Below are 14,395 nucleotides of genomic sequence, written 5' to 3'. Positions count from 1 at the left end.
TAATTTTATTATTCTTTATAGCTGAGTAATATTCCATTGTATATATATATACCACAGTTTCTTTATCCATTCATCAATTGAAGGGCATCTAGGTTGGTTCCATAGTCTGCCTATTGTGAATTGAGCAGCTATGAACATTGATGTGGCTGTATCTCTGTAGTGTGCTGATTTTAAGTCCTTTGGGTATAGGCCAAGGAGTGGGATAGCTGGGTCAAATGGTAGGTCCATTCCAAGTTTTCTAAGGAATCTCCACACTGCTTTCCAGAGTGGCTGCTCTAATTTGCAGTCCCACCAGCAATGTATGAGTGTACCTTTTTCCCCACATCCTCTCCAACACCTATTGTTGCTTGTATTCTTGATAATCGCCATTCTAATTGGGGTGAGATGGAATCATAGTGTAGTTTTGATTTGCATTTCTCTTTTTTTTTTTATTGAAAAATTGTTATTTATTTGACAGAAAACTTCTGAATTAATATAAAGAAATGACAATAACTTGTATACACACTAATTCAAAACATTTTCACTAAGCACCAAGTAGAACAGTTCCCTATCTTTTCACCAAAAACACCTTTATCATTGAAAGACTGCTTCAAACTTAGTTTATTTAGGATTTTAATCAAGAAACCTAAAGCTGCCAATCAGAGCTTCTAATTAGCATAAGATGACCAGGTTAAACCCTTATGAGTAAAAAATAACTTTTAAGTTTCGACCTATACATTCCAACCAAGGGAATATGCTAGCCTCAGGCTGATCAACACAAGTCGGTCACAGGTCCACAAAACAAATATCATCCTCAAAACGCACAAACAAAATGAGTTTTTTATACACACACACACACACACACAAAGTGAGAACAAAGTATTATGTAAAATACATGCTGTGTATATTCAGTGCCTAATAGGAGTAATGCCTATTTCCCAAGAGCATACAATGCAGCAAGGGGCACAGAAACAAATACCAAACCCTAACCCACAAGGCAGTGGAAGGAACGAAAGTCCTGTGCCTTGGAATGGAGTGGAGGCTTCTCGACCAGGTGGCATCCAGGCCAGATCAGGAACAAGAGTGGATATCAAAGCTTGTGGGGAAGGATCTTCCTTGTCGGAGAGGACAAAAGAGCAACAGACCTACTGACTACTCAGAAGACAGTGGAGTGTCTGTACTGGCTGAAGGGATGTAATCTAAGAAAAGATACAACAGAGAACAGAAAACCTCCTCCAACAAGAGAGCAAATACCCTACCCAGAGGAGTCACAAGCTCTCTATGGAGGTGAAGGAGCCAAGGATCACTCTGCAGGTCACCTCCGCCCCAAGGCCCTAGTTCCTGGCAATCAAATTCATGAGCAAGAATCTTCTGTCATGTAAACTGACTTTTCTTCACCAAAAAGTAAAACAAAAACACAGGCAAACAACACAAAATTCAAAAGAAAAAGAATCAGACCAAGCTTTGACCCCTCGTACTTCACCTGTGTCCCAGCTGTCATGCTAGACTGGGTCTGCTTGTTACTCATGCTAGTTAACTACTGCAAGGCACCTAGCATATCATGCTCCTAGTACAGCTCCCCATCAAACAGGCAACACCACACAACACAAACTCACCCAAACAAAAGGCAGCATCAAATTAAGGATCTACTGTGATATTACTACACCAACAGCATATTTTAACCCTTTTTCTGACCCATTTTCAAAAAAATTTACAAAATATCTGTGCTACTATGGAAGCATTACAAACACTGCATTAGATTCCTCTTCTTGAGGTAGTTCAAAGTCTTGAGACAGCAAATTTACATATTTTTCTCTACTATCATGAATGGGTAGTAAATGTTAAAGGACTAAAACCAAACTCCTTCTCCCCTGATTCTGGAGTATTGTAATTTTCCCCCTCAGATAATAACAAACTAACAATTGGAAAAAAGTATATAAAGTCATATAAAAATTTTAAAAACAAGCAAAAAAACAAGAAAGAATCTGTGTCATCAAAATAAGTCTAAACTTTGCTACAAACAAAACCAAATCTCACTTGGTTCACCAAGCCATAAGCATTTTATAAACTAATCAAGTAATTAACAGTTCACAAAAATCAGGGAAATTTTTAGGTGGAAACAAAATTAACACCAACTCATTCCCTGGCAAATAATTCTTCTAAAATGTCACATCCACACAGAGAGGTTTGGTGAAACTGTCTTCAAGAGGCTACTTTGTAGGCCAGACCCCTCTCAGGTCTGCCTCAGAGGCGCAGGGATATTGGCAGAAGCCTGCTCCAGGTAGGCCAAGGAGCCCTGGGGGACTTCAGCTGGCTTTTTGTGCTGCACATTGATGTCCTCCAGCACCTGCTGCCAATGCCTGAGCTTTGTCAAATGTTTCTGCACCAGCGCATCTTTCCGCTGCAATTCATTCCTTAGTTCTGAGACGTCCTCTTTGATAACTTGCTCCGGTTTCTGTACAGACAATTGCAATCTTTTCTGTAGAAAGAAGCATTCTGTCTGTCTTGCAATGTCTAGAAACTTCTGGATACACTGATCAACACCAGTTCGAATTTCTTCCTGATCGGTTCCATTGACATAATCCTGACTCACGAGAGAAGCAAAGCAAGCCTCGAATGACGACTCCAACTCGTCCACCAAGGTGCTGCTAGAAGCTCTTGGCGCGCCAGGCGCTGCGTGGAGAAGGGAAGCCTGGCCCGGGAGTCCTGGCGGGGGTGGCGGTGGCCCCGGAGGCTGCCCGGAGAACATACTGCCCAGCGGAGCCGCCATGTTTGGGATCTGCATTTCTCTTATTACTAAAGATGGTGAACATTTTTTCATATATCTGTTGATGGCTTGTACATCTTCTTCTGTAAAGTGTCTGTTCCTTAGCCCATTTGTTGATTGGGTTATTTGTATTCTTGGTGTAGAGTTTTTTGAGTTCTTTATATATTCTGGAAATTAGTGCTCTATCTGAAGTATGAGTGGCAAAGATATTCTCCCACTCTGTAGGCTCTCTCTTCGCATTGCTGATAGTTTCCTTTGCTATTTAGTTTGAATCTATCCCAGTTATTGATTCTTGCTTTTATTTCTTGTGCTATGGGAGTCCTGTTAAGGAAGTCTGACCCTAAGCCAACAAGTTGAAGATTTGGACCTACTTTTTCTTCTGTAAGATGCAGGGTCTCTGCTCTGGTTTCAAGGTCCTTGATCCATTGTGAGTTGAGTTTTGTGCAGGGTGAGAGATAGGGGTTTAGTTTCATTCTGTTGCATATGGATTTCCAGTTTTCCCAGCACCATTTGTTGAAGAGGCTATCTTTTCTCCATTGCATATTTTTGGCACCTTTGTCTAGTATGAGAAAATTGTATTTATTTGAGTTTGTGTCCGTGTCCTCTATTCTGTACCATTGATCTACCTGTCTATTTGGTGCCAATACCATGCTGTTTTTGTTACTATTGCTTTGTAGTATAGTTGAAGTTCTGGTATTACGATACCCCCTGTTTCATTCTTCCTGCTAAGGATTGCTTTAGCTATTCTGTGTTTCTTATTCTTCCAGATGAATTTCATGATTGCTTGCTCTATTTCTGTGAGGTATGTCATTGGGATTTTAATTGGAATTGCATTGAATCTGTATAGCACTTTTGGTAATATGGCCATTTTGACAATATTAATTCTGCCTATCCAAGAACATGGGCGATCTTTCCATCTTCTAAGGTCTTCCTTAATTTCTTTCTTCAGTGTTTTGTAGTTTTCATTGTAGAGATCTTTTACCTCTTTGGTTAGATTGATACCCAAGTATTTTATTTTTTTTTTTTTGAGGCTATTGCAAATGGAGTTGTTTTCCTCATTTCCCTTTCAGCTGTTTCATTGCTTGCGTATAAAAATGCTGTAGATTTATGCATGTTGATTTTATAGCCTGCTATTTTGCTGAATTCATTGATGAGGTCTAGAAGTTTTCTGGAGGAGGTTTTTGGATCCTCTAAATATATAATCATGTCATCTGCAAATAGTGACAGCTTAAGTTCCTCTTTTCCTATTGGTATCCCTTTAATTTCTTTAGTCTGCCTAATTGCTCTGGCTAGAGTTTCGAGGACAATGTTGAATAGAAGTGGTGAAAGAAGACATCCCTGTCTTGTTCCGGTTTTTAAAGGGAATGGTTTCAGTTTTTCTCCATTAAGAATGATGTTGGCCATGGGCTTAGCATAAATAGCCTTTACAATGTTCAGGTATGTTCCTACTATCCCTATTTTTTCTAGTGTTTTCAGCATGAAGGGGTGTTGTATATTGTCAAATGCTTTTTCTGCATCAATTGAAATAACCATATGATTCTTATCCTTAAGTCTATTGATATGATGGAGTACCTTTATTGATTTACGAATGTTGAACAATCCTTGCATTCCAGGAATGAACCCCACTTGATCGTGGTGCACAATTTTCTTAATATGTTTTTGGATATGGTTTGCCAATATTTTGTTAAGGATCTTTGCATCTATATTCATCAAGGATATTGGTCTAAAATTTTCTTTCCTTGATGTGTCTTTTCCTGGTTTGGGTATGAGGGTGATATTAGCTTCATAGAATGAGTTTGGTAGGGTACCCTCCTTTTCTATTTCCTGGAATACTTTGAGAAGTATTGGAATGAGTTCTTCTTTGAAGGTCTTGTAGAACTCGGCTGAGAATCCGTCTGCTCCTGGGCTTTTCTTAGATGGTAGATTTTTAATGGCTTCTTCTATTTCATTGCTTGATATTGATCTGTTTAAATCGTGTATGTCCTCCTGGTTCAATTTGGGAGGAGCATATGTCTCTAGAAATTTGTCAATGTCTTCGGTACTTTCTATTTTGTTGGAATACAGATTTTCAAAGTAGCTTCTCATTATGTTCTGTATCTCAGTGGTGTCTGTTGTGATATTTCCTTTTGCATCATGTATTTTAGTAATTTGAGTCTTCTCTCTCCTTCTCTTTGTTAGTGTGGCTAAGGGTTTATCTATTTTGTTTACTTTCTCAAAGAACCAACTTTTTGTTATGTCAATTTTTTGAATAGTTTCTTTTGTTTCAATTTCAGTGATTTCAGCTCTGATTTTAATTATTTCCTGTCTTCTACTACTTTTGCTGTTATTCTGTTCTTCTTTTTCTAGGGCTTTGAGCTGTAATGTTAGGTCATTTAATTGTTGACTTTTCATTCTTTTCTGGAATGCGCTCCATGCAATGAATTTTCCTCTTAGTACCACTTTCATAGTGTCCCAGAGATTTTGATATGTTGTATCATCATTCTCATTGACCTCTAAGAATTTTTTAATCTCCTCCCTGATGTTTTTTGTTATCCATGTTTCATTCAATAGCATATTATTTAATCTCCAAGTGTTGGATGAAGAATATGGCTGTTAATGGGATAATAAAAGAATATACAGAAGTTCTAGAAAATAGAAAGGGTGAGAGTGTAATCAAAAGAAATTGGATGTTAGCATGTAAATAAGGGAGAAAGCGACTCTGAGGGAACAGGTAAACAGAAGGAAAAGAAAGCAAGAACGTAAAGAAATAAAAACTTAATTTTTTTTTTTTAAAAGGAGAAAAAAGAAAATCTACTGTATAATAGTCATATACTAATGAAACCTCCCAGTGTTCAGTAGCCTGATGTATGAGAGTTACCTGATAATGAGCTTCAAGCCTCCAGCAGGCATCTCAGGATGGGATTTGCCCCACCGGAAGATCGGAGCTACGGCTTCCAGGATTATCCAAGATGGCTGCTCTGGTTTCGAAATGTGTTGGCAAATGGGGAGCTGCAGCTCAGGGGTGGACGTGGTCAGCTGGAGGTCCTGGAGACAGGAAACAGTTGGTCTGGCAGGGGTCCTGGAGGTCGGGTGTGTGTGGTGTGGTTGTGGGATCCAGGAGGCCGGGTGCAATCAGTCAGTCTGGGGTCCCGGTGATAGGGCGCAGTCAGTTGGTCTGGGGGTCCTGGCGGCAGGGAGCAGTCAGTTGATGTGAGGGCCCCAGAGACAGGGAGTGATCGGTTGGGCTGAGGGATCCTGGAGACGGGACTCAGTCAGTCCGGCCAGGGGTCCTATGGGGCCTGGGTGTTGTCTCAAAATGGCGGCAGCCACGTGTAATCAAACCTGCAGGTACTGTGACAGTGAACTTCCAGGCAGCAGCAGGCACTGGTTCTCCACTGGCGGTCTGCGGTCAGTCTGCTGGCAGCTGTCGGATGATCAGGAGGTGAACCTCGAGCGTTGGGTGATGGATAGGGGTAAGGCAGGCGATGGACAGGCGAGAGGCAGGCAAATGGCGGATGATAGACGCCTGACAGTGAGCAATCTGCTCTCAAAAAAGGCGTCGATATTCTGACAGATTGCAGGTGATCACAGGTGATCACAGCAGACAAATGGGGTAAAGAGCAGGGGATCGATAAGCCCCAAAAACTGCCTCACCGAGAAACAGATATCCTCTGCTTGAATCCGGCGTTGCGGAGCGACAAGGAATGCAGCCTCCCTCTAGACCGCCATCTTGGATCTCCCCCTATTTCTGTTATTTTAAGCCACCGATCCCCAGGAAACCAAAACAGCACCCTTACAAATCCAGTGGTCCTTTTCCCACCCACTGGCTGCCCTGGAGGGGTGACCGTCCTGTACTTCTTGAGGCACTTCTCTTACTCTGCCTTTCTATCTCACAGGATGCTTTCACGATCATCCCTGCTGGATTCCTGACTTACTCCCACTTTTAAAATATTAGGCTTATTTTGATAATAAAAGCTATTTTTTGGTACTAGGGATTGAACCCAGGGGTGTTTAAACACATCCCCAACCCTATTTATTTACTTATTGATTGACTGATTGATTGAGTTTTGGTACCAGGGATTGGACTCCAGGGCACTTGATCCCTGAGCCACATCCCCATCCCTATTTTTTGTATTTTGTTTAGAGACAGGGTCTCATAGTCTTGCTTCTGCTGAGGCTGGCTTTGAACTGTGATCCTCCTGCCTCAGTCCCAGGCACTGGGATTATAGGTGTGTGCCACCACACCTGGCCTTGCCTAATACTTTTTACACTCGGAATATTCACTATGGTTAAATAAGATCATAACAAATATAAATATTCTGTTAATAAAATTAAATATTTTGATGATTAAAAATAAATACATGTTGGAGGCCTCACTCAACTTTGGTGAATCCCTTGGGTGAAACCATGTAGTCACAGCTCTGACCACTAGTCACAGGCTGACGCTCATGAACTCAGCTCTGGCAAGAAGTGGGCACAGAGCTCAACAGCAACTATTGGAAGAGACAGTGAATCTTTTCACATAAATCACCATTTGAAATACTCTTACTAAGTGCAAGCTAGTACATTTTCTTGTTCTTCTCATAGAAGCCCATGGCCTTTGAGTAACTGAATGTTAGTCCTTCAGTTACTCGAAGGCAGAACTTAGGCCTCTGGACCTTCCATGGGTCTCCTACTACACCCCTCTGATGAGGTCGGGGGTCTTGGAAGGTGCTGTTATGCTGACCCTGATTTCCATGTGCAAGTCCAATCTAGTCTTACTCCCCCCTCAGACCACTAGCATAGAGGTTGACAAAGCAGGACCTATGGGCCAAATCTGGCTGGCCACCTGTTTTTGTAAAGAAGGCATTACTGGAACCCCGCCATGCTCTTCCCATCTATGTTGTCTCTGTCTGCTTTTGTGACTCAAAGGCAGAGTTGAGCAGCTGCAATAAGATGTATGGCCCACAGAGCCCAATGGATTTCTTCTCTGGCCTTGTGCCTAAAGAGTTGCAATCACTACTTGGAGTAAATCGGTTACAAGGGAAGCTTTCCTCACCTTGGTAGTGTTTATTTATTATTTATTTACTTATTTTTTGGTACTGGGGTTGAACCCTGGAGCACTTTCTACCACTGAGCTAAATCCCTAGCTCTTTTTATTTTTATTCATTATTTCTGAGATAGGGTCTCATTAAATTGTTTAGGGCCTTGCTAAGTTGCTAAGGTGCCTTGAACTTTTGATCCTCCTGCCTTGGCCTCCTGAGTTGCTAAGATTACAGGTGTGTGCCACTACTTCTGGCCCTTTTCACTTTTTTTTTTTTTTTTTTTTTTTTTTTTTGGGTTCTGGGGATCGAACCCAGGGCCTTGTGCTTACAAGGCAAGCACTCTACTGACTGAGCTATCTCCCCAGCCCCCCCTTTTCACTTTTTGATACAGGGTCTCCCTAGTTTTCCAAGTTAGCCTTGAATTTGGGACCATCCTGCCTCTGAGTTGCTGGGATTACTGGTGTGTGCCATCCACCTGGCTCCTTGGTGTGCTTGCAACATCTCTTTTCTACACAAGCTCTGAGGAAGGTGTGAGCTTTTCCTGCTTTCCCATTCATCACGCTCATGGGGTTTGAAATTGTGTGAATTCTACCATGTTAAGGAAGGTCTCCATGTCCTTAACAGTCTGTCTTCCCTCCTCCCGGGGCTTCTCCCCAGAGCACAGCATTGATGATTACTGAGGGTATTCTTCCTAGAGACTTTCCCATCCTGGTGATGCTCTGGGGTTTCCCTATTGCACCAGTTCTTTGATGGGCCCTGAGATTCCTATTATGTCTGAAGGTTTCCACACCTCTAGCCTCCCAAAGCTTCCTTACCAGGATGAATACTGACGCGCTGTGACATGACACTGACCCCTGGCTTCCCATACTCACCACCTGGGGCGGGTGTCCCCCAGTAAGTGCGCTGATAAAGCAAGAGTTGGGAGCTTGCCCTAAAGACTGCCACGTTCAGTACCCTGTGGCCTCTCTGCAGTGCGAGTCTGCAGTGGATGCAAGCGAAGTCATATAGTAAAAAAACTCCTCCACGCTTGCCACACGTATGCAGCTTCTTGAATGCTGGGGAATGAGGGCTATGCCCCTTGTGTAATGGGGTGTGACCTGTGTCTGAAATCCTTCCTGCATCTTTCTTTGTGGGTGTGCTAGGGCTTGAACCCAGCTTGGCAAGTGCTCTACCACTAAGCTACCTCCCCAGTCCCAGTCTGTTGTTCATGATTTGGTGGGGGGGGGGGGGGGAGGTGGTAGGGGAGGAAGGGGGTCCAGGGATTGAACCCAGGGGCACTTAACCACTGAGCCACATCCCTAGCCCATTTTATTTTATATTATTTTTATTTTTGGTACCAGCAAATTGAACCCAGGGGTGCTCAACCACTGAGCCACATCCTCAGCCCTTTTTATTTGAAACAGAGCCTTGCTAAATTGCTAAGACTGGCCTTGAACTTGCAATCCTTTGGCCTTAGCCTCCCAAACTGCTGGGATTATAGTTGTGTACCACTGCACCCAGCTGTTCATGATTTTTTTTTCGGTGGGGGCACTGGGGATTGAACTCAGGGGCACTCAACCATTGGGTCACATCCCAGTCCTATTATTTATTTTTTTTTTAATTTTTACAGACTGCATTTTGATTCATTGTACACAAATGGGGTACAACTTTTCGTTTCTATGGTTGTGCATGACATAGATTCATACCATTTGTGTAATCATACATGTACATAGGGTAATGATGTCTGTCTCATTCCACCATCTTTCATATCTGCACCCCCTCCTCCCTCTCATTTCCCTCTATGTAATTTATAAAGTCCCTCCATTCTTCTCTCACCTCCCCACCCCCATTATATACCATCATCCACTTATCAGGGAAAACATTTGGTCTTTGGTTTGAGCTTATTTCACTTAGCATGATATTCTCCAATTCCATTCATTTATCTGCAAATGCCTATTTTGTATTTTGAGATAGGGTCTCAATGATTTGCTTAGTGCCTCACTGTTACTGAGGCTGGCTTTGAACTCTCAATCCTCCTGAGTCAGCCTCCTGAGGCACTGGGATTACAGGCGCGCACCACTGCGTCTGGCTGTTCATGCATTCTTTACATCCCACAAGACTCTTCTTCAACCTGGACCACTGATCACAATAAAAGTAGCCTTCTGAGAGAAGAACTTCCTGCACTCCTGTGTGCTCTTGGAATGGAAAAGGCCTGATCACTTCCAGAGGTTCTTCCACCCACTGCTTTTCTGAATGAATGAAGAGCGGCTAATCCCTGGTGCTGCCAGCAGGGAGGCAGAGCTGGAGGCTGTGCCACGTGGCTCATACCCTGGGGCCTTCTCTGCTGGGGTGGGGTTTCTTCCTGGCATGAGACTCCCACGTGTCTTGCATACCCTGATAACCCTGAGACTCTTCACCAGTGCATGTTCCCGGGCTACAGGGAAGAGTGAGCATGAGCCTCTCTCCCCAGGGTGGACTTTCTCACAAGCAGTGGGGTGTGCCTTCCTAGAGGATCCCTACTGCACTCATCATACTTAAGGGATCCCTTTCTTCTCAGACCTCTGGTGGTTTCTTGGGATTCGGGAGTGTTCAGGCCCATAGTTGCAAATGTCCCATGTACTATTTACCAATTCTAAAGAAACTTTGTGCACTCAGTGGAGAGTTCTGGACATTTTCTTCCTCACAGAGTGCTCAGCAGCAATAGGCTGGGACACAATGGAGGGCACACCATTCCTACAACCAGGGGGAACACATGGGTGAGGCTGCACTGGGCAGATGGAGTTCTTCAGATGTTCTACGTGTACTTTGACTTTATTTTTACTCTGCTTTGATTCTCACCTGAAGGTTGGAGATGAGGGATGTGGCCCACTCCCCCTCGCCATTTCCTTCATTATCACGCCATTTCCTTCATTATCACACTCTTCAGCATCCTTATCTCACCGCAAGCTTTCCTGGGCACTGATAGTGTTTATCCCCAACAGACTGACAGCCTGGGGTGTCTGGAGGCCTGCTCTTTCCCAGGCCCCTGGTGAGGGGGGCCAGGCCCTGCGTCAGTCAGCACAGGCTGAGTTCTGCTCTTGCCACCTGGCAGATAAAATGCAGCAGGACCTGATCTCCAGTCACATCCAAAACCAACTTGAGAAGATAAAATAATCAAGAAAAACAAGAGGCCGGTGCCATGTGGCACCCTGAACAGAAAGGATAGGGACAGCACCAGAAATAGACACTGCCAAGGGCCAGCAGACTGTGACAGCCAGGTGTGCTGCTAACAAAAGAGTGGGCGGGAGGGAACAAGGACAGACCCCAGAAGCAAAGGGGCAAGGAAACCAACAGAGTAAAGGGATGACTGTGGGTGCTGAGGTCCCCAGCTGCTCTACTACAGGCGGCAGAGCAGCAGAGGCCACCAGGGCAGGCCACTGGCCTGTCTGAGTAGATAGCTACCTCAGAGGAGGGGAATCCACTCTTTTAGAGGTTTAGTGGAGGTTTCAAATTTCTAGCTGGTAGCTTAGAGGCCAAGAGAGAAACAAGGGCCATTTAAACCTGCCTTCTGCCTGGAACTCTTAAGTGGAAGGAGTTGCAACAGAACGGGGTGCCCATGGCCTCCCCTTCGCTCACCTGTTCATGTGAAGACTTCTGTCCTCAGCGGCCTGCGGATCTGGCACCCCTTGTTTTAGCCAGTAATCAGATGAGGTTGGAAAAAAGATGAAATTCTGTTCATAGCACTCAAAATACGAAAGGGAGGGTAAGGGAAATCAGCCTTAGCTCTCTATGTCGAACAGCTACAGCTGGACAAGCAGCCAGAGCCTGCTGGCAACCGCACACAGGCAGGGCTCTCTCTAGGAGATGGTCACCTTAGGACGGAGAAGTAAAGCCCGCAAGATGGGGCTTCAAGACAACTGCAGATCATGGGGTGCTGGGAGGTGAGGGAGACTGGGCATGGGAAAGCTGCCTAAGTCCAGTGAGGAACTGGCAGATTTCAACACTAATGGGAAGCAGAATTAGCCCACTTCTCACTAGCAGGACCACGCAGCCTGCAAGAATCCAGGCACTAAAACCAACTAAACTGGGCCAGAAGTGTGGCCCAGTGGGACAGCACTTGTGTAGCATGTTGAGGAGCCCTGGGTTCACCCCCAGCATCAGGGGACAACAAAGAAAACCACCACAGTCTTAAACAATAATAAGACTGATCAAAGCGAAATTTTTAGACCACACTGTATTTAACAAATGAATGGCAATAATTGTTTATTTAGCAATGAATATATTCAGAATTCAACAGAGAATTTTTATTTTTATATTTTTAATTTTTAAACTTTTTTAGTACTGGGATCAAACCCAGGGGTGTTTTAACATCCGAGCTACATTCACGGTTGTTTTTTTTTTTTTAAATTTAAGTTTAGGGCTGGGGAGATAGCTCGCCTTGCAAGCACAAGGTAGAGTTGCTCGCCTTGCAAGCACAAGGCCCTGGGTTCAATCCCCAGCACTGCCAAAAAGAAAAAAAAATTTTAATTTAAAGACAGGGTCTAAGTTGCTTAGGGCCTTGCTAAGTTGCTGAGGCTGACCTTGAACTTGCGATCTACTTTAGTCCCGAGTCCCTGGGATTACAGGTGTGCATCTCTCCCAACAGAGAACTCTTGTGTAGTCACATCGGAATTCCAGCCAGCCTGAAATTCTCCACCATCACATCCTATGGAGACTCTTCGGAGGCGGCAGCAATGCCATTCCCCACTAGTGAAGTATGTGACCACATCCTTGCATGTCCTCAAGAGTCACACAAACCTGAAATGCAGAAGACATGTTTGGGTAACCCTAAGATGGTGGCTGGCGCATAGTTAGTGTTAACACAGCATGATCTACTTTTGCCTGATTAGTTAATGTCTCCTCTGCGCTAGTGGTCAACAGATGTTCCTCATTCTTAATTGGTACTGTGGCGCATGCTCCAACTGTGCTACTTACTCCTAAGCTGATTGGCTGCCTTAGGTATATAAGACACACCTATAGGAAGCACCTCGGATAAACCACACCTCTAGATCTCTGGGCGGAGGACTAAGCAGACACCTCTAGGATGTGTGTTGATGATGGCAGATTGCAGAATGCAGGTTGCAGCTTGCAGAATGAAGATCGCAGATGCAGGACGCACCTCTAAGAAGAAGCAGCAGACCTTTAAGAAATAGCTCCTCTGATAATAGTAGCCTCTCTGAAAGTGTAGCAAGTCTTTCTTCCTCTCAAAGCTTCTCTTCCTCTAAAACTAAAAGTAAGCAAAACTTTTCTTCCTCTGTAAACTAGCGAACAAGCAAACAAGCAAGAAAGCAGTGCACTAAAGATAAAGATAATAGAAGTAGCTCAGTTTCCAGTCCACCTCCGATAAATACCTGCGAGATTATTGCTACAGGTGGTAACAAATATCCGTGGGATTGTTGCGGGCGGCGACACTGAAACACACGCTTTCTGCTGCTGCCAGAGAAATAATCCCCGAGGTGCACAACCAGATTCTTCAGGGTAAAAGGGGGGCTCTGAGTTTGTGTTTATTATATGATGAACAAGAAGAGTTAGGGTAGGGGCTGGGGATATGGCTCAGTTGGTAGAGCGCTTGCCTCACAAGCTCAAGGCCCTGGGTTCAATTCCCAGTACCGCCAAAAAAAAAAAGAGGGAGCAAGAGGCCAGGAACCAGGTCTAGGAGGGCATTCTCTAGACAATCAGGCTGCCTTGGACGGTGGATGGCACAACAAGGGCAGGAGTAGAACCTTATTTGGATGGCAGCTCAAGATCTTGGGAAGGACAGCAGAGGGAACCCAGGCTCAGCAGCCCTGGCTGCAGGTGTCAGGCCCAGAGGAATCTCTGGTGTTCCTCTGCAGGTGAGGCAGATGCTGAGGGGCTAGGACTAGTAGAGGTGTGGGAGAGGGTTAGTTGAGTTAGATCAGGAAAAAGAAAAAAGGGACCCCGTGCACAAAGCAGAGGGGGTGCTGGCAGCCCTGCAGTTCTGAATCTGTACCTAGCCGGCTTCAGAAATCAAACTCTAGGGGTGATAATGTGCCCAATATTTCTCATGTGGGAGAACAATGGTCAACTTCACTCATAAATTTTAAATACTATCCACATATATTTTCTTTTTCTTCTTGTCTTTTTTCTTTTTTTGGAGATTGAACCCAGGGCCTTGCACATGCTAAGCATAAGCTCTACTACTGAGCAGCACCCTCAGGCCCTTAATTAACCACATTAGCTTAGGCTGCTAAATAAGTAACTAACAGTATCACAAATGATTAATCCCTACTGTTCAAATAGGTTCTGGCATTATCCTTAGTGAAATGCCATAAGATAAAAAGAATAAAGTAAAGCAATATAGGGAGACATGGAGACATTTTCACAATGCTGTGTTACTATAAGTGGAAAAATAAGGTTCAACTGATTCTTTTTAAAATGTTATATTCAGCTGGGCATGGTGGTGCACTCCTGTAATCCCAGTAGTTTGGGAAGCTGAAGCAGGAGGATCTTAAGTTCAAAGCCAGCCTCAGCAACTTAGCGAGGCCTTGAGCAACTCAGTGAGTTTCAAAGTTAAAAAAAAATAAAAAGGAATGGGGATGTAGATCAGTGATGGAAAAGTCCTGGTTCAATCCCCAGTATCACACACACAAAAAATTATGTTCATATATATAAAAATTATGGATAAATT

The 14,395-nt window shown here is 44.0% G+C and overlaps 1 protein-coding gene across 1 annotated transcript; it reads right to left on the bottom strand.

Annotated features, from left to right (window-relative positions):
• Positions 1-425: 425 nt before the first annotated feature.
• On the bottom strand, positions 426-2,752 carry LOC306665283 (mediator of RNA polymerase II transcription subunit 28-like). Its single transcript, XM_079146667.1, has one exon. The coding sequence runs from the start codon at positions 2,747-2,749 to the stop codon at positions 2,213-2,215; it is 537 nt and encodes a 178-aa protein (XP_079002793.1). The 5' UTR covers positions 2,750-2,752; the 3' UTR covers positions 426-2,212.
• Positions 2,753-14,395: the final 11,643 nt, after the last annotated feature.

This window comes from Sciurus vulgaris, assembly GCF_902686455.1.
Source record: "Sciurus vulgaris genome assembly, chromosome: 7".
Lineage (NCBI taxonomy): Eukaryota > Metazoa > Chordata > Mammalia > Rodentia > Sciuridae > Sciurus > Sciurus vulgaris.
This window is presented reverse-complemented; position numbering and strand designations above follow the sequence as displayed.

Coding starts and splice junctions, on each gene's coding strand:
- LOC306665283 (XM_079146667.1), bottom strand. CDS start 2,749: ATGGCGGCTCCGCTGGGCAGTATGTTCTCCGGGCAGCCTCCGGGGCCA.